Source organism: Meles meles, chromosome 3 (assembly GCF_922984935.1).
Source record: "Meles meles chromosome 3, mMelMel3.1 paternal haplotype, whole genome shotgun sequence".
NCBI lineage: Eukaryota > Metazoa > Chordata > Mammalia > Carnivora > Mustelidae > Meles > Meles meles.
The window spans coordinates 112572616-112591191 of record NC_060068.1 but is presented as its reverse complement, the minus strand read 5'-3'; the positions used below and the strand labels follow the sequence as shown (position 1 = coordinate 112591191).

General features: G+C 38.8%; 2 protein-coding genes and 1 pseudogene across 5 annotated transcripts in view; all 3 read left to right on the top strand.

The window, feature by feature from the left end:
* Positions 1–9052, top strand: part of LOC123938779 — a 137577-nt gene extending 128525 nt beyond the window's left edge. For both annotated transcript variants that reach the window (XM_046000471.1, XM_046000467.1), the window contains exon 5: positions 8921–9052. The gene's annotated coding sequence lies outside the window, so the exon portion shown is untranslated. The remainder of the gene's footprint in view (positions 1–8920) is intronic.
* Positions 9053–9057: 5 nt separating this feature from the next.
* The window catches only part of RAD50 (RAD50 double strand break repair protein), a 91443-nt gene continuing 81924 nt past the window's right edge, over positions 9058–18576 (top strand). Inside the window, exons 1-2 of one of the 3 annotated variants that reach the window (XM_046000452.1) lie at positions 9058–9193; positions 11157–11240. Coding sequence is in view for 1 of the 3 variants with exons in the window: in XM_046000450.1 (XP_045856406.1) it covers positions 9471–9599; positions 11157–11240 (213 nt within the window). In the remaining 2 variants the exon portion in view is untranslated. Of the gene's footprint in view, positions 9600–9662; positions 9853–11156; positions 11241–18576 lie in introns of those variants that run through there. The other 2 variants (XM_046000450.1, XM_046000451.1) reach the window with 2 other exon arrangements.
* LOC123939375 lies at positions 13517–13663 on the top strand (annotated as a pseudogene).

Below are 18576 nucleotides of genomic sequence, written 5' to 3'. Positions count from 1 at the left end.
AGGATCCTTCCTGTTACCAGTGACCAAAAACCCAACCCCAGCTAGTTGAAGCCAAACAGGGAATTATTAGATCATACAACCAAATGGCCCAGGGTAGGGGCTCCTTTATATCTTGCTTGTCTTGGTGATTCTTCCTTGGCTTTCTTGTCAGCCAGGTCTCCCACTGTGGTCCCAAGATGATGTCAAATCTCCTGGATCTTTATGTGTCCTATTCTTGGGTGGCAGGAGAAAGCAAATTGTGCTTTTCTGTTTGCTCAATCAGAAGTCCTAGAATTCAGCTTCCTTGTGACAAAAGACCTCATGTTCACCCTTGAACAGTGGCTGGGATATGCGTTATACTGACTAGCTGTCCCTGTAGCAAGCTTCACCCCACCCAAGGTGCTCACTGGCTGTGCAAATTAATGGAATGTACAAGGTGTAACACAGCAAAGGTGGTGGGACTAAGTAAACTGCAGCATTGAATGACCTGTCTAAAGTCTTAGACTGCTACTTAGCTTCAGCTGATTGTTGCCATGTGACACCCTTGGACTTCTGTTGCTAGATCATCCCATTTTTTAAAGAATTCAAAAGCCTGCTTATTATGTATAACTTCCTGATTTTTAAATGCTGGCAATTCATATTTTTGAAAAAAACGACATAGGGGGCGCCTGGGTGGCTCAGTGGGTTAAGCCGCTGCCTTCCGCTCAGGTCATGATCTCAGGGTCCTGGGATTGAGTCCCGCATCCGGCTCTCTGCTCAGCAGGGAGCCTGCTTCCCTCTCTCTCTCTCTGCCTGCCTCTCTGTCTACTTGTGATCTCTCTCTCTGTCAAATAAATAAATAAATAATAAAATCTTTTAAAAAAACGACATAGGGTACCACTGTACAGCCCCTGATTTACAGTATAACGGTGGGTCAAGTGGGAGGGCTAGTTATTTTAAAAAACCCTTCTATTCAAAATAATATTTCGAGTAATATTTTATTATGGTAAAATGCACATAACATAAAATATAATGTCTCAGCCATTTTTAAGTGTACTGAAAATGTACACTTAAAGTGTACACTCACAATGTCGTACACTCCATCTTGCAAAACTGAAACTCCACATCCATTAAACAACAGCTATTTCCCCTCTCCCCAGCCCCTGAAAATCATGCTTCTACTTTGTGTCTCTATGAATGTGACTCTTCTAGGTAATTCATATAAGTGGAATCATATGGCACTTGTCTTTTTGTGACTGACTTATTTCACTGAAAAGATCTTCAAGATTCATCCACATTGCAGCATTGGACAGAACTTTCTTTCCTTTCCTTTTTAAGGCAGACAATGTTCCATCGTATCATATACCACATTTTGCTTCTTCATTCACCTGTCAGTGGACATTTGGGTTGCTTGCATCTTTCGGCTATTGTGAATAATGCTGCTATGAGCATGAGTGTACAAAATTATATTTCTTAAAATATTGTCCTAATTCATTAACTTTTCCTCTGTGGGACTGATCTCCCAAACCTGACTTCAAACTCTCTCATAGCAAAGACCATAAAATAATGTATTTAAAAGAGCTTTATTAATGTAAAACTCCATACAAAGGTTAATTATTTTAATCTCCTGTGCAGAAGGAGAACTTCAAGTAATTTTTGTTGCAATTCCATCCTCATGAAGTGCAGCATCATCCCCTGAAGCGTGGGATACACAGCGACTTCATTTTAAAGATTATGGTGTGGCTCAGTTAGCTACGGGTCTGCCTTCGCTCGGGGCATGGTCCAGGGGTCAAGCCCCATGTGGGCCTCCTGCTCAGAGGGGAATCTACTTGTTCCTCTCCCTCTGCCCCTTTGCCTGCTCATGCTCTCTCTCTCACTGTCAAATAAATAAATAAACTCTTTTATAAAAAGTAAAGAATATAGTATAGGAAGAAGATTATAAGAAGACGAACTTCGCAATGGAGAAACCTGGCAAACCTCAACCAGGTGACCAAGGTCAGCATCAATTAAGTTACGTTAATGGAAACTACTCTTAACATGATGTAATGAGAATGGCATTTTATCTGTAATCTTCCTTGCCAAACCGGATAACCTCTATCTAACCAGGAGAAAAACATCATACATATCCAAATTGAGGGAGAAATACCTGGCCAACACTCCTTAAAACTGTCAAGGTCATCAAAAAGAAGCAATGTCTGAGAAACTATCACCGTGCAAGAAGTTCAAGCATGGTGACTAAATGTAATGTGGTATCGTGAGTGAAATCCAGGAACAGAAAAAGGACAGTAGATAAAACTAAGGAAATTCCACAAAAAGCAATGGAGTCTAGTAATGTGCCACTGTTGGTTCCTTGGTTGTGTCAAATGTGCTATAGGAAACTGGGTGCGGGGTATATAGGAACTCTCTATAAAATTGTTGCAACTTATGCAACTCTAAAACTATTTAAAATTAAAGTTTGTTAAAAATAACATTGCAAGGGCACCTGGGCGGCTCAGTGGGTTAAAGCCTCTGCCTTCGGCTCAGGTCATGATCTCAGGGTCCTGGGATCGAGCCCTGAGTTGGGCTCTCTGCTCAGCAGGGAACCTGCTTCCTCCTCTCTGCCTGCCTCTCTGCCTACTTGTGATCTCTGTCAGATAAATAAAATCTTAAAAAAAAAATAACACTGCAAGGTCACTGGGTGACTCAGTCTATTAAGCATTTGCCTTTGGCTCAGGTCATGATCTGAGGGTCCTCACATCAAGACCCTCATCAGACTCCATGCTCAGTGGGGAGCCTGCTTCTTCCCCATCCCTCCGTGGCCTCCCAACCCTGCTTGTCCTCTCTCTCTCACTCTCTGTCTCAAATAAATAAATAAAATCTTTTTTTTTAAAGCATTGCAAGTTGAGAAAAGTTAATAGTTGTTTTTACTTTCATTATTAAAAAGACGTTGCATCCTGTAAATGTCTTGCACTCAGGACCTTTTCACTAGACTGTGAGCTACTTGAGTAGAAAGATTTTACTTAATTAACCTTTTTGTCCTCAAGGGCTAACCTATTATTGTAGGTACTGTTTGTTGAAAAAAAAAAAAACAATGAATAAGCAGGTACATGGTTGTGTTAGTTGAAAAATTAATGTGAATACTGTGGAAACTCAAGGAATCTATTCCCTGAGGCTGGGAGCCTCAAGTAATAGAAAAAGCTTTGGCAGACTCCTTGAAAAAAAAGATAAAGCAAAACTTTAAGCCTCAGCTCTAGAGACCAAGTCAATGTGAACTACTATGGCATTTTAAAAAACCCACTTTATTTTAGGAGAACAGCAAATTAGCAATCAGTACTTGGAATTTTTAAGAATTACTAGTAAATATGTAAAAGAATTTCAAATAGAATTGAAAAGTTGTATTTGTGGGTAATATCCAAACTTTTGCCCAAAAACCTTTATCTCTACTAGTGGCTTCCAAATTGGCAACATGTTTTTTAAAAACTGATAAGTGTGGTTTTTACTAACTGTATAGTCATTTAAGGTCAAATGACTTTTCTATGAACTGATTCTAATCAATCAACTGGGCAGGATGCCACAAATTTTTTTTTGTGGTGACTAAATGTAAAATGATAGCATCACTTTTTTTCCTTCCTTTCTTTTTTTTTTGACCCTATTCTAACCTCGATGCTTTCAATCCCCAAGCATATCTTTAAAATAATTCTTTTTATTGAATAAATAACATTATAGGAAGAGAAATAGAACTTCCTCCCCTCAGCATAGCAACTGTTAGTTTTTTGATGACTTCTTCCAGTCCTTACCAATACATAGATAGCTTCATAGGGTTGTAATCAATGAATATGACACTGTGTTTATCTTTTTGCTTATAAATACCTCTCTTTCATGTATCTACTTATTATTTTAAAGGTTATCTGGTATTAGATAAAATTGGTATCTATTGCTTACTTGACCATTTGGATTGCTTCCAGTCTTCCATAACTATAAACAATGCTGCTAGAAAGCTCTTTGTATAATTTCTAAAAATATTTCCTTATCCCAAGGAACATGTGTGATCATTTTTACAGCTCTTATTACATTTTACCAGATCACCCCTCTGAAAATATGAAATGGACAAAAAATAATAAATCCCTTGCATGTCAGTGTTTTTTTTTTGTTTTTGTTTTTGTTTTTTTTTTAAGTCTGAATTGTTTATTGTTAGTCACAGTGTTTTCTTTGTAGTGGAAATTCTAGGATTTTCTTTGTAGTTTTAAACAGTTTTTGTATTAAAAACACACTTCTCGGGGCGCCTGGGTGGCTCAGTGGGTTAAGTTTCTCTACCTTCGGCTCAGGTCATGATCTCGGGGTCCTGGGATCGAGTCCCGCATCCGGCTCTCTGCTCAGCAGGGAGCCTGCTTCCCTCTCTCTCTCTGCCTGCCTCTCTATCTGCTTGTGATCTCTCTCTGTCAAATAAATAAATAAAAAATCTTAAAAAAAAAACAACACACTTCTCTCCTTACTTTGTCAATTATTTTCTTAAAAAAGCTCATTTAAAATGGAAGGCTAGTGAGTGTACTCAGAGAATGTTTTTGTTTTCTGTTCTGGTAATTTCTAAAATTATTAACAATTCTATTGCCTAGATATTGGAATAGTTGTTTTTCACTTTAGATTCATGATGTCAGTGCAAAGAAATCCTAAATGGTTTTTTTTTTAATAAACATGTAATGTATTTTTATCCCCAGGGGTACAGGTGTGTGAATCGCCGGGTTTACACACTTCACAGCACTCTCCATAGCACATAACCTCCCCAATGTCCATAACCCCACTCCCCGTCCCGTCCCCCCAGCAACGTCAGTTTGTTTTGTGAGATTAAGAGTCACTTATAGTTTGTCTCCCTCCCGATCCCATCTTGTTTCATTTATTCTTTTCCTACCCCCCAAACCTCCCATGTTGCATCTCCACTTCCTCATATCAGGGAGATCATATGATAGTTGTCTTTCTCTGATTGACTTATTTCACTCAGCATGATACCCTCTAGTTCCATCCACATCGTCGCAAATGGCAAGATTTCATTTCTTTTGATGGCTGCATAGTATTCCATTGTGTATATATACCACATCTTCTTTATCACTTCATCTGTTGATGGACATCTAGGTTCTTTCTATTGTAGACATTGCTACTATAAACATTTGGGTGCACGTGCCCCTTCGGATCACTATATTTGTATCTTTAGGGTAAATACACATGTCAGTGTTTTACAAATTACAAAGTGCTTTCACAAACATAGCTTTGTTTAATCCTGTTATCAGCACTGTGGGATAGATTTCTTTCCTTGAAATTTAGTTTAATAGCTTTGCTGATATAATGAGCAAGATGAACCCCCATGAAAGATGTGATGCAAGAAGCCGTGGTAATCAATTGGTGAATATGTAGGTAATCAATTGGTGAATATGTAGGTAAACCTATATAATGCTGATTAGAAAATAACTTAATTAGGGGATTTCAAGACAATGAGGAACAAAAATACTAAACAATGATAATGTGGGAGATACAGTGATTAGAGTTGGTGCACTTTATTGTTCTTGTACTGTTTAGAAATTTCCTAAAGATATTAACTTTAGGGCAACCCTCTCAGGTCCCCTCTCTCTTTGGGAACTTTGTATTATCCCTCAATGAAAAAAAAAGGTATTAACTTTAGATTTCGAAATAGGTATGTGAAAAATTTAAGAGGAACCACTAAAAGAACAGGAATAGAATGTACAACTTTCAAGTCAGTAGAATAAAACAGGCGCATAAAAAAAGCTCAATCAGTGTGCCTCGGTGGCTCAGTTGGTTGAGCAACTGCCTTCTGCTCAGGTCATGATCCTGTAGTCCTGGGATCGAGGCCTGCATCAGGCTCCCAGCTCCATGCGGAGTCTGCTTCTCCCTCTGACCTTCTCCTCTCCCATGCTCTCTCTCACTGTCTCTCTCTCAAATAAATAAATAAATAAATAAAATCTTTTTTTTTTTTTTTTAAAAGCTCAAACCAGAAACCAGGAAAGGAGAAAAAGAAGCAAAGAAAAATCACAGAAAGAGATATGAGAAATACATCCAGATTTATCATGAATTACAGTAATGAAAACTCATCTATTAAAAGGCAGATACTGTAAAATTCATCTCTCAGTTATTTTCAAGAGATATATTTAATGCAAAATGATACTAAAAGCTTGAAAATCAAGGGATGGAAAAATATACTGGATAAACAATAATCAAAAGAAAGCTTATGTATCAATATTAATATAAGAATTTGTGTCAGAAAGTACTATAAGGAAAAAGAGATTCACTAATAAGTATAAAATAGTATCTCACAGTAGTTTTATTTTTCATTTCATTAATTATGGTATAAGCAAAATAAAACACTTTCTAGTAATAGTTTACTGAGAAACAGGAACTTGACTAGTTTGCTTTTTAAGTTCTTTTTATTTTAGGGATTAATCATTTTTATTGCAGTTCATTTCTACCCGCCTTTCTAGGGTTGTTCTCTTAGTCTTATAGTTTCCTATAAAACTGTCATAAAGTTGAATTTTTTTGTCATGGAATTTATTTTGTCATGTCAATTTTTTTCTTCAGTTTGCTGTTTTTTCCTAAGGTATTTTAAAGTAAATTATAGAAAAGCATGATGCTCCATCATTAACACATCATATGTATCTCAAAAAAAAGAATCATTTTCTTATGTATCAAGATACTGTCACATCAAATATAATGAAATTAACAATAATAATTTTTTAGCATGTGATTTCTACTGTGTATCCCTTTGTATCCCCCAAATTCCTCTCACATCTTTATGTGCAAACAAAGATCCAACCCGGAACCATGTGTTGTATCTTTTTTAAAAGTAAAGTCTTTTAGGGGCAGCTCAGATCATGATCTCAGGGTTGTGAGATCGAGCCCCACGTTGGGCTCTGTGCTCAGTGCAGAGTCTGCTTAATACTACAACTTCCTCTCCCCCTGCTCTCGCCCTCTCTCTAAAATGAATAAATCTTTTTTTAAAAGTCTTTTAGAATCTATAGCAGCCCTTGTTTTAATGACACTGATCTGAGAGCCTGGGCCAGTGTCTTATAACACATTCCACCTTCCAGATTAACCTTTTCCATCCTTGTGGTGTTATTAACCTAATCCTAATTCCTGTGAACTGGAGGCCAAGTATAAAAGTTTGATTAGGTTCAAATTAATTTTTAAATACCAAACGCACAAGAAATAATGTTGGGTACTTCATGGTAAGATTATAGTGGAAGAATACAGTCACTGGTATTGTAATAGGTTGTATGGTTACAGATGGTAGCTACACTTTGGGTAAGCATAGCACATAGTACAAATTTATTGAATCAATATGTTATACACGTGAAACTCATGTGCATCAGACTCCCTGCTGAGCCGGGAGCTTGCTTCTCCCTCTCCCTCTGCCTGCCACTCTTCCTGCTTGTGTTCCCTCTCTGTCAAATAAATAAATAAAATCTTTTTTTTAAAAGAGTGGTCTCTAGGGGTGCCTGGGTGGCTCAGTTGGTTAAGCATCTGCCTTTGGCGTAGGTTGTGATCCCACGGTCCTGGGACAGAGTTCCTCCTTGGGCTCCCTTCTCAGGGGAGAGTAGGCTTTTCCCTCTTCCTCTGCCCCTCCCCCCTGCTGGTGCTCCCGCCCAGACGCTCTTTCTCTCGTGCTCTCTAATAAATAAAATCTTTTTTAAAAATTTACAAGTGGGTTCTAGTCTTTGCCTATTTTTAAGATTACATTTAGTTTGTTACATAAAGCATTACTGTATAGTTTCAATCTGTTGTGTTTCATTAGTAACTTAATATGTGTATTATGATAACTGATGCTTTCGCGTTTCTCTTCCTTGGTACAGCAAGAGAGTACTCACTGGCTTTCCCCACTTGCATCCTTCGACATGAATATTTTAGTTTATGTACTAAGTTCTGTAAATGATTGGGGATTATGTGATTGGTGGGGATTTCCTACATTTTTCTGGATCAATAATCCTAAATTTTTGTTTTGATTTTAATTTCTTCCACTATTGTTTTGTAATTTCTGTCACTTTTCTTATAGGTCTTGGATGCGATAGTCCTCCATAAATTGGGTTCCAGAAAGCAATATTCATTCATTTTTTAGTTACTGTTTCTCTTATTTTACTTAACATTTATCACACAAACATTAATTTTTTTAACATACAAAAAGTGGTACGTACTTAATATATACAATTTGATGGCTTCAAAGGTAAGTATAAACCACCAGGGAAATCATCACTATTGTCAATGCCATTGGTATATCCATTACTTCCCAAAGTTGGCTCCACCCTCCTTATTTTTAACTTTTTGTGTGCGTGATAAGAACACTATCACAAGATCTACCCTCTCAGCAAAGTTTTAAGTACCCAATATAGTATACAGTTTCTTATTTTAAAGGTGTCTATTCTTGTGGTGGTACTTGGAGGAATGGATTTCTTTCACATTCTATTTGCGTAACGTTTTATAGTTTTGTAACAGCATTTGGCTTTTGGTCTACAATAGGAGTTCCCCAACTTTTGATCTTAAACACCTACACTCCTTAAAAAAGAAAAAAAATCACTGCAGACCCCAAAGAGCTTTGATGTGAGTTATAACTATCAATATTTACTCAATTGGAAATTAAAATTGAGTTTTTTTAAGCACAAGAAATATACAAGCGCATTCTTTTTTAAAAAAAATTTTTATTTATTTATTTGACAGAGAGAGATCACAAGTAGCAGAGAGGCAGGCAGAGAGAGAGAGGGAAACAGGCTCCCTGCTGAGCAGAGAGCCGGATGCGGGATTCCAGGACCCTGAGATCATGACCTGAGCTGAGGGCAGCGGACAAGCGTACATTCTATTGGCCATCATTGCGATGGCGTCACCATATGTCATGTGCATACTTTAGCGAAAGAGAATGAGAAACGGAGTGACGTCTATTGTTAGAAAATAGCTTTGAGATTAGCTCACACCGCACTCCCTTCTATTCCAGGTATCCCAGGATCACACTTCTGTAACCACTGTTTGTCACAAGCGCCTGCCTTCCTCAGAGTCAAGGCTCTTAAGGTTGCCCCGCCGCACCCAGCAAGCAAGCTGACTGCGAGGCCATCGGCAAAAGACCCAACCGGTCTGAACTGCTCCCGGAAGCCAGAGCTGCGCGCGCACCGCGAACCTACGACTTCCCGGCGTGCCCCTGGACTGCGGCGTAAATGCACGCTGGTCCTAGCGACCCACGTGACCCGCGGGGCGGCCGCGGCGGGAAGCTGTGAGTGTACCGTTTTGCTCGGTCCCTGGCTTTGCGTTTCGCGTCTACTGCGGGCAGCCCCGGACAGGCCCTCACCCCGGCTCTCGCTCGTGTGGCCAGAAGGAAGCCGGTGTGGGAGGAAGAGTTCCAGCCAGAGCCTTCGCTACTCCTTCGAGCCTCCAACTTGGAGTCTCGCGGGCCCTCACAGCGCGCGCTCGCCCTGCTCTGGAGGCACCGCTAAGTCTTGGTGGGCGGGGGCTCTAGGCCCTTGGTGTTGAGAAAAGAAATATTTGCAAACATGTCCCGGATCGAAAAGATGAGCATTTTGGGCGTGCGGAGTTTTGGAATAGAGGACAAAGATAAGCAAATTATCACTTTTTTCAGCCCCCTCACAATTTTGGTTGGACCCAATGGGGCGGGGAAGACGGTAAGTCTTCAGTAGCCCCCTTCAGTTTACGGGCCGTCATGTCTTGGGAACTGGAGGAGGAAATGTCTGGGCAGCCCAGAATAGTGATAAGGACGAGAAGCGAGGCGTTCCTATGGCTCAGCTTTTGGGGCGCCAGGAAGTGGGTGGGGCCTGGCCCCTGGGCGTGGCCCGGTGTGGCCTGCGGACCCCAGCGACATTAGGACGCGACCAGTGCCAGCTTTGTTGGGGTATCCAAGCTTGTTGAGTGGACAAGGTTTGTTTGAGAATCCCGCGCGCGCTCTCAGCGAGCTTATGCTCTTGTAGGAAGCCTTTTAGTCTGCACTGTTGTTGTTTTTTTAAACACTTTCCTTGCTCCCGAAACACAGCATTCACTTCCTGGCAGTTGTCCCATTATAGGAATTACTTAAAAAGTTATAAGATATGATAAACATAGGAACTTCTGAGAAGAGTTTAGGACTCTTACCGAGTCATGATAGAAAGTTGGAGAACAGCTTATTTACTTTGACTTCTTAAGGCCCAGGGAATGTTTAGAAATTTGAGTTGGACCCTGGAGTGGCATTCAGTTACGGGAAGAGGGTAGCCAAGAGACTGGCTGCTCATTAAGGTGGTTTGAGAAAAAGCAGGGCATTGTCTGTATAACGAAGACCAAACGAAGCAAAAATGGTACAGAAAAAGAGGTTTCGAGTTGAGCATTAGAATGCTACACTCTTGTCTATTTGTGCTTATGTGAAAAAGTTATTTATTGAATGCCTGTTGTGTACCTAGAATTCTGTTAAGCGCTCTCCTGGAAGGGAGAGTGGCATTAGTGTTTATGAACCCTAGCTGTGCAAATACATACAATTTGCTTCACCTTAATTAGCGGTGTGACTGGGCAAGAGTGAGCCAAATGCATTGTGCTTTAATTTTCTCATAAGATTAAAAAAGTTTTCTACAACTTAAGATGAATGTGAAAATTAAGTAGTTAATGTATGTAAAGGTGAGTGGTTAGTAAAATAGGTGGCACATAGTCATGCATAGCTCTTAGCCATTTTAAAAAATTTAACTTTAAAAAATTTTGGATTTATTGGGGTGTGAAATTTTACATTTCATATATAATATTGTAGGATATTTAAAGAATATATCGGGATGATTTAATGTACTGTACATTGTAAAAGGATCCCTCCTATCTAGTTAATTAACACGTCTATCACCCTTTTTTTTGTAAGAATATTTTAAATTTTACCCTCAGCTAATTTCATTTCTGCAAAACGGTGTCATCAACTATGGTAACCATATTTTACATTAACCGTTATTAGTTTGAAAAGTTTTAATTGGAAATAGAGGACTTTTTAAAAAATAATAATTTATTTTATTTTAATATACCTTTTTAATTAGTTTTTCCATGCAGTTATCCTTTAACATCTAATCATATCTATGTTACAGGTTTTATAGTACGAAATTTTATCTTATATCTTTATAGTTCCTGTGGTAGATAATATTTTTATAACAAGTTAACATTTTATGATAAACTTCTGTGGTTCTCTTCTTACTAAGTAATAAAATTTTTTATTTTTTTAGACCATCATTGAATGTCTCAAATATATTTGTACTGGAGATTTTCCTCCTGGAACCAAAGGAAATACATTTGTTCATGATCCCAAGGTAATAGTGCTAGTGAACTTAAGTTCTGGGGGTTTTTTGTTTGTTTGTTTTAAGATTTTATTTATTTATTTATTTGAGGGGGAGAGAATGAGCAGTGGGGAAGGGCAGAGGGAGAGACTGAGCAGGAGTCCCAACGTGGGGCTCGGTCCCAAGGCCTAGGGATCATCACCTGAGCTGAAGGCAGATTGTTAACCAACTGAGCCACCCAGGTGCCCTGAACTTAAGTATTTTTTTTTTCCCCAAAATAAAATGTTTGCAATTATCAAAGTGCTAAGGCTTATTTAGAAAACCTGGCAATGGAAGAGTATGAAAAGATAGGAAAGTCCACACAGTCTTGGCACCCAGTGACAACCACTGTTGACATTTTCATGTTTTTTTATTCTCTTTTACATACAATCTTACATAGCTAAAGTCATATCCCAATTTTGTATTCCTGTGTTTTTTCCCCACTTCACATTATCATAAGGTCCCATGTCATCAAATAAATTAAATTCTTAATCTAGGTGTTTGGCATATGGGTGCTTCTTTTATTTTTTATACTTCTTGTATATCTGAAATATTTCCTTCTTTCAACATGTAACCCATTATGAACATTTTTAATAGTCGCATAATTTTCTTAAATTTAGATTGCTTTTAGTTTTTCATTAAAATGTGCCATAGTTTAAGTCTTTGTGTACGAATCTTTGAATTACAGTTTTATACCATTATCGAGTGTAAAGGACGTAGATTTTTTATACTACATATTTTTGCTTACAGGTTTTTCTTGTTTTATATATGCAGTGATTTCATATGCCTCTCTCAGCTACCTGCCAGTCCCCCTTAATAGTTTGTTGTATATTTCTCAGGCTTTTTTGTGTGACATACTTGTGTGTGGATTTAAATACTCTCAAATGTAAATATTTCAAAACAGTGGTAGCATTTTATACTATTGTATGAATCAAATTTTTAGTGACATGCTATATATATATGCACACTTATTTCATTGGTTTTAATTACTGAAATTACTAATCCACTGAGTTTATATTTTATAGTTTATCATTTGACCCCCTATTGGTGGTCATTTAAGGTATTCCCGCTTTTGTATGACTGAAGGTAACTGTAATTGAAAATATTTTTAAACTTTTCTCTTAGAGATAGTAAAATCATTTAGTACATTGACGGCGCCCCCCTGCAATGACTGTTTCACACCTTCTCTTTCCTTAAACCTGCAATCTACTCTGCTCGGTTGATGATCTTGCCTTGTAATTTATTGAAAAAGTAGGAATTGGATTAAAAAGTACCTTGTTTTCCAGTCTTCAAGTCTTTCAAACTGTGCTTCGTTTGTACTGGTACATATTAAAGGTAAATTGTTTACTGTTTCATCCAAAGGCAGCCAACTATTCTGGGAGGCTGGAACCAGTCAGTCCCTTTTGTCAATGGAAGTGTTTTCCTTTCAGTTACTTTCTTCTATATTAGCAGTTTCTATGAAGAGGATTAGCAGATCCTATGAAGAGGATCGTTCATACAAGCATGCTATAGTAGCTCTAGTCTACAAACAAAAACCTCTCCCTTTATCCCAGATCACCATCTGGCTACTACCTCCATTCAGTCTTATAGCTCATTTCACAAGAGTTGTATGTACTCCTTGTCTTCATGTTATTGCTTCTCATTTTGTCCCCTGCCTGCTCTGTTCAGGTTTTCTTTCCCACCCCTCCCTTGCTGACATTGCTGTTATAAGGCTGCGAGTAATCTTCATGTTGCCAGATAAAGTGGTCATTTTCTAATTCTCATTAACGTCTCAGAAGATTTGATATAGCTTCTTACTCCCTTTTTAAAAAACATTGCTCTTGGCTTCCATAGTACCATTATCTCTTACCTCCTTTTTCACTGGCCATATTTTAGTCCCATTTACGGAGTCTATTTTTGCCTTACTCTTCTTGCATGATCTTATTCATTTTCATGGCTTTAAGTACTGGTTATGTGCATATTATTCTTGATTTATATATTTAGCCCAAACTTCTTTCCTAAACTCTAGATATCTGTGTCCAGCTGTTTGTTTGGAAATTTAATGGACATCTCTTTAACATGTTCAAAACAGAACTCATGGTTCCCTGTTCCCCCATTCCTCTCACATTCTCAAGTTTGGTACTACCTCCATACTCTCTGGTTTAATGCTACCACGATTCACACATTTGCTCATGCCAAAACCTGGTGTGTCATCCTTGGATTGATTCCTTCATTTCCCCCTGTTGCCAGTTGATAAGCAGTTCTTCATTAGTTTTTTCAAATATCCATGGATATTTACCTGGCAGGGGAGATACCATGACCATGAAGGTGGTTCTCCCAGGTAAGGTTCGTCCATTCCACTAAAATATGGCTAAAATTTGTCCCTTTTTTCCAATCTTCACTGCTTCTTTCGCAGTGTAAGCTACCTTCGTCTTCCCTTTGAGTTTTTCCAATAGTCTCCAAACTGGTTTTCCTGCCCACATTCTTTTGAAGTCCCCCACGCTCCCCCAGCAACCAGAGTTATCTTTTAAATATTCATTTTAGAGGGAATGTGTCATTCACAGTCTGGGAGTAACATTCTAGTTAGTGTTAATACTAAGTGCAAAGTCCCAGAAGTAGGTGCATCCTTGATGTGTTCAAGGAATCACAATGAGGAGCAAAATGGCGAGGAGATGACTGGTAGAAAATTAAATCAGAGAGATATGACTAGTTTCTGCAAGCCCTTGGGTTCTGTTCTTATTTAAATAGGAATCTTTTGGAAGAAATAATGCAGGAGAAGGGCATGATGTGTATTTTAAAGGAATCAGTCTGGCAGCTGAGATAAAACTATTTGCAGGTGGTTAGGGTAGAAGGGTAGAGACTAATAAAGGAGATTTTGTGATAATTCAGGTGAGATATATTGGTGTTTTGATTAAGGTGGTAACGGTAGAAATGCTGAGAAATGGTTGGATTTGGGATGCATTTTAAAGGTAGTACCAACAGATGAGTTGGTGATTTGGATAATGGTGTATAAGAGAAGCAGCATCAAATATAACTTCAAGTTTTTTGACTTGAAAAACCAGATAAAGTAGTGTCGCTGTTTATCACAATGAGGAAACTCTGGAAAAGGAAATTTGGGTGGCTCTGGTTTAAACGTGTGAATTTGGGAAATATGTTAGATATCTAAAATGTCCAGTAGACAAATAGAAGTATGTCCAGGAGAGAGTTTCAAGCTAGAGAAAGAAAATTAGGAATCACTGATGTATATAGTCCGTTATCTGTAATTAGTTTTAAACCCTGATAGGATCACATACGGAGTGACTGTAGAGAAGAGATGGAAGATTTTTTAAAGGTTTTATTTATTTGACAGATACAGATCACAAGTAGGCAGAGAGGCAGGCAGAGGGAGAGAGAGGAGGAAGCAGGCTCCCTGCTGAGCAGAGAACCTGATGTGGGGCTCCATCCCAGGACTCTGGAATCATGGCCTGAGCCAAAGGCAGAGGTCTTAACCCACTGAGCCACGCAGGTGCCCCGGAAGATTTTTTTTTTTAAGGTGTTATTTATTTGAGAGAGAGAGAGAGAGCACAGGATGGGAGAAGCAGGCAGAAGGAAAAGCAGGCTCCCTACTGAGCAGGGAGCCTGATGCAGGCCTCTGTCCTAGGACTCCAGGATCATGACCTGAGCCAAAGTCAGATGCTTCACCGACTGAGCCACCGAGGTGTCCCGAGATAGAAAATCATCCTAGAGCACATTAATATGTAGAAATAGGGACAAGCAGGAGGCACCTGCAAAAGATGCTAAAAGAATAAGTGGTAAAGTAGGAAAAACTGGGAGGGTGGGGTCTTGGAAGACAAGAAGATGAAGTGTTAACAAGAAAGAAAGGGATGTCAGCTGTGTCAAATATGTAGCTAGCTCAAGTCAGGAAGGTTAGGCTACGCGGAGGCCATTGGTCATCTTGACAAAACCAGTTTCAGTAATGTGGGAAAACAGGAGATAAGAAAATGAAACACAATTGTTTTATGAATTTGCTTTGAGTGGAAGGAAGTAGATGAAAATTTTGCACAACCAAGAAGAGTTTTGGGGCACCTGGGTGGCTCAGTGGGTTGAAGCCTCTGCCTTCAACTCAGGTCATGATCCCAGGGTCTTGGGATCAAGCCCCGCTTCTGGCTTTCTGCTCAGCAGGGAGCCTGCTTTCCTCACTCTCTCTCTGCCTGCCTCTCTGCCTCCTTGTGATCTCTGTCAAATGGATAAATAAAATCTTAAAAAAAAAAAAAAAGTTTTGTTGACTTGTTCTGGTTTTGTTTTGTCTTGTATATTTTTGTTGTTTTTCTGGATGTTTCTATGTTGACTGATGCTCTAGCATCTTTGGCAATCTCACTCTATCACGAGTTCCCCTTGCAAATGCTTTATCTTTCTAGAGCTGTTTTTCTCAGCTGTCTGCTCATGTCCTCCCTCTCGTTCTTCTGGCCTTGGTCGTTTAGCTTTCCTCACTTATTATCCCCTTTTCAGCTGCTCTCATTCCCAGTTCTGAGCTCCCACCCACACTGTTGTTCAACAGCTCTTCTCTCCTGAGTCATTTATACCTGTTATGGAGGGAGTTATTCCCCTCACCTGAATTGCCCACATCCCCTCAACTTTCCCATCCTCCTATGTTCTTCTTACCATTTCATCTCCTCTTACATGTTCAGCTTCTCTTGTCTTTTCTTTTCCTTGCTTTAATTTGTCCCTGCACCTAATACTGTTTACATTGTCTTAAACGCCTGAGTTTTTTGGCTGCTCCTCACCAGTCTTTCTTACCTGTCTTCTTTTGTTTTTCTCAGGAACTTTGATTTTCATATTGCTCCATTTGCCCACTTTCCCCCTTTCTCCTCTACTTCTTTCAAACTTTGACTGCCTCAGTCCTTCCCATTCATTCTGACGTCATTCACATCTCCTCAACTCTGTTGTCTGCATCTCATCGGCTTTGTTTCGCTTCTGGTTGATAACTATAAATTAACCAGATGCTTATTTCTGCTGCTGTTTCTTTATCACATATTGCTCCCATATTTGTGTTTTTAAACACTATAGAATTTAGCCCATGTGGGATTAATATGGGTCACAGCATATATAATTGGGGTAGAGCATTTCTAGGTTGATAGAAATGACCTTGGACAGAGGAAACAAATGGATGCAGAAGGGATAATTGCAGAGTTAAATCCTGGAGTAGGCAAGAAGAGATGGGATCCATGACTTGACTGAAGGAGTTAATAGGAGTATAAGCTGTTTATCAGTTTTAAGAGGATGGCAGGCACAGTATATAATTGCTAAAGTTTAGAGGTGAGAGAATAAATCAGTTGTCTTTGGATTGTTTCTGTGTTCTCAGTGGAAAAAAAGTTAAATTGTTGGCTGAGTGTGGGAGAAGGGGTTATAGAGGCTTGAGAAAGTGTAAGGTAATTTTTTTTTAAGATTTTATTTATTTATCTGACAGACAGAGATCACAAGTAGGCAGAGAGGCAGGCAGAGAGAGAGGGGGAAGCAGGCCCCCTGCTGAGCAGAGGACCCTGGGATTATGACCTGAGCTACCCAGGTGCCCCTGTAAGGTAGTTTTTATTTTAGCTCAGAGCTAAATTGGTTAGGGAAGTTTACAGAGTTACATGATGGTGTCATTGGGTCACTTGAGGTTTGAGGGTGAAAGTTTGTAGGAAGACCAGTCATCATAGTTGTGTTTCTTCTGTCTAGTTTAGCAGCTCAGTGGTAAGCACTGAGCAAGTTGGAAAGTCGGATTTCATCAAGGGCTGAGTAAATTGTAAAGTAGATTTAATCCATTGCCTGGTAAATAGAATGAAAACAGAAGCAAGGAATTGACTATTTTGTTAATGTATTTACTTATTTGATCAATCCCGGTGTTTGTACTGAATCTCCCATCACTGTAGTAGGGCTCCCAACACCTCATGCTGGACTGATACTATCCCATGTGAATGCCCTCCTCACCTTGCTTGGGCTCCAACTCCACATGTTGGTCCCCTCACATGGATGGTTTACCATCCTGCTTTGGCCTCCATTGCTAGACCACCTTCCCATTCCTCCCAGTGGGTATCTTTATCCATTTGTCTATAGATGTACACTTTGATTGCTTTTATATCTTGGCTATTGTAAATAATGTTCAAAACATAGCTGTGCATTACTATCTTGTCAAATTATGTTTTCACTGGGGGGGGTAAATACTCACTAATGGAATTACTACATCATATAATATTTCTGTTTTTAGTATTTAAGGAGCCTCCATACTGTTTTCCATAATGGTTGTACCAGTTTACATTTCTCCCAAACAGTGCACAAAGGTTCACCTTCTCCACATCCTCACCAACACTTATTATTTTTTGCCTTTTTGATACTAGCCAGTCAGACTGGAGTGAAGTGGTGTCTCTTTGTGGTTTTGATTTGCATTTCTCTGATATTTGCCTTTCTCTGATAATAATGTGGAGCATTTTTTCATGTGTCTTTTGGCATCTCTATGTCTTTGGGAAAATATCTGTCTATTCAGGTGCTCTGCCTCTTCTTAATCCAGTTACTTCATTTTTTTGGTGTTGAGTTGTATGAGTTTTTGGATACTAACCCTTTGTCCAACATATCATTTGGAAATATTGTGTCCCATTCATTAGGTTGCCTTTTTGTTCTTTTGATGGTTTGCTTGCTGTACAAAAGCTTTTTATTTTGATATGATTCCATTTTGTTTATTTTTGCTTTTCTTTTCATCTGAAGAGAGACATATTCATAAATATGTTGCTGAGGCTGATGTCCTCAAGATTACTATGTTTTCTTTTAGGGGTTTTATGGTTTCACATCTCACATTTAGGTCTTTAGTCCATTTTGAGTTTATTTTTGTATATGGATAAAATAAGTGGTCCAGTTTCATTGCTTTACATGTAACTGTCCAGTTTTGCTAGCACCATTTATTGATGAAACTGTTTTTTCCATATTGTATATTCCTGTTTCCTTTGTTATAGATTGTTGTAATTGGTCATATAAGCATGGGTTTATTTCTGGGCTTTCTGTTCTGTTCTGTTGATCTGTGTGTCTGTCTTTGTGCCAGTACCATCCTGTTTGATTAATACAGCTTTGTAGTATTTCTTGAAATTTGGTATTGTGATACCTCAGCTTTGTTCTTTCAGAGATTGCTTTGGCTTTTCAGGGTCTTCTGTGTGTGATTCCATACAAATTTTAGGACTACTTGTTCTAGTTGTGTGAAAAATGGTGTTGGTATTTTGATAGGGATTACATTGAATCTTTAGACTGCTTTGGGTAGTGTGGACATTTTAATAGTATTCTTCCAGTTCATGAGCATGGCATATCTTTGCATTTGTTTGTGTCATCTTCAGTTTCTCTCATTATT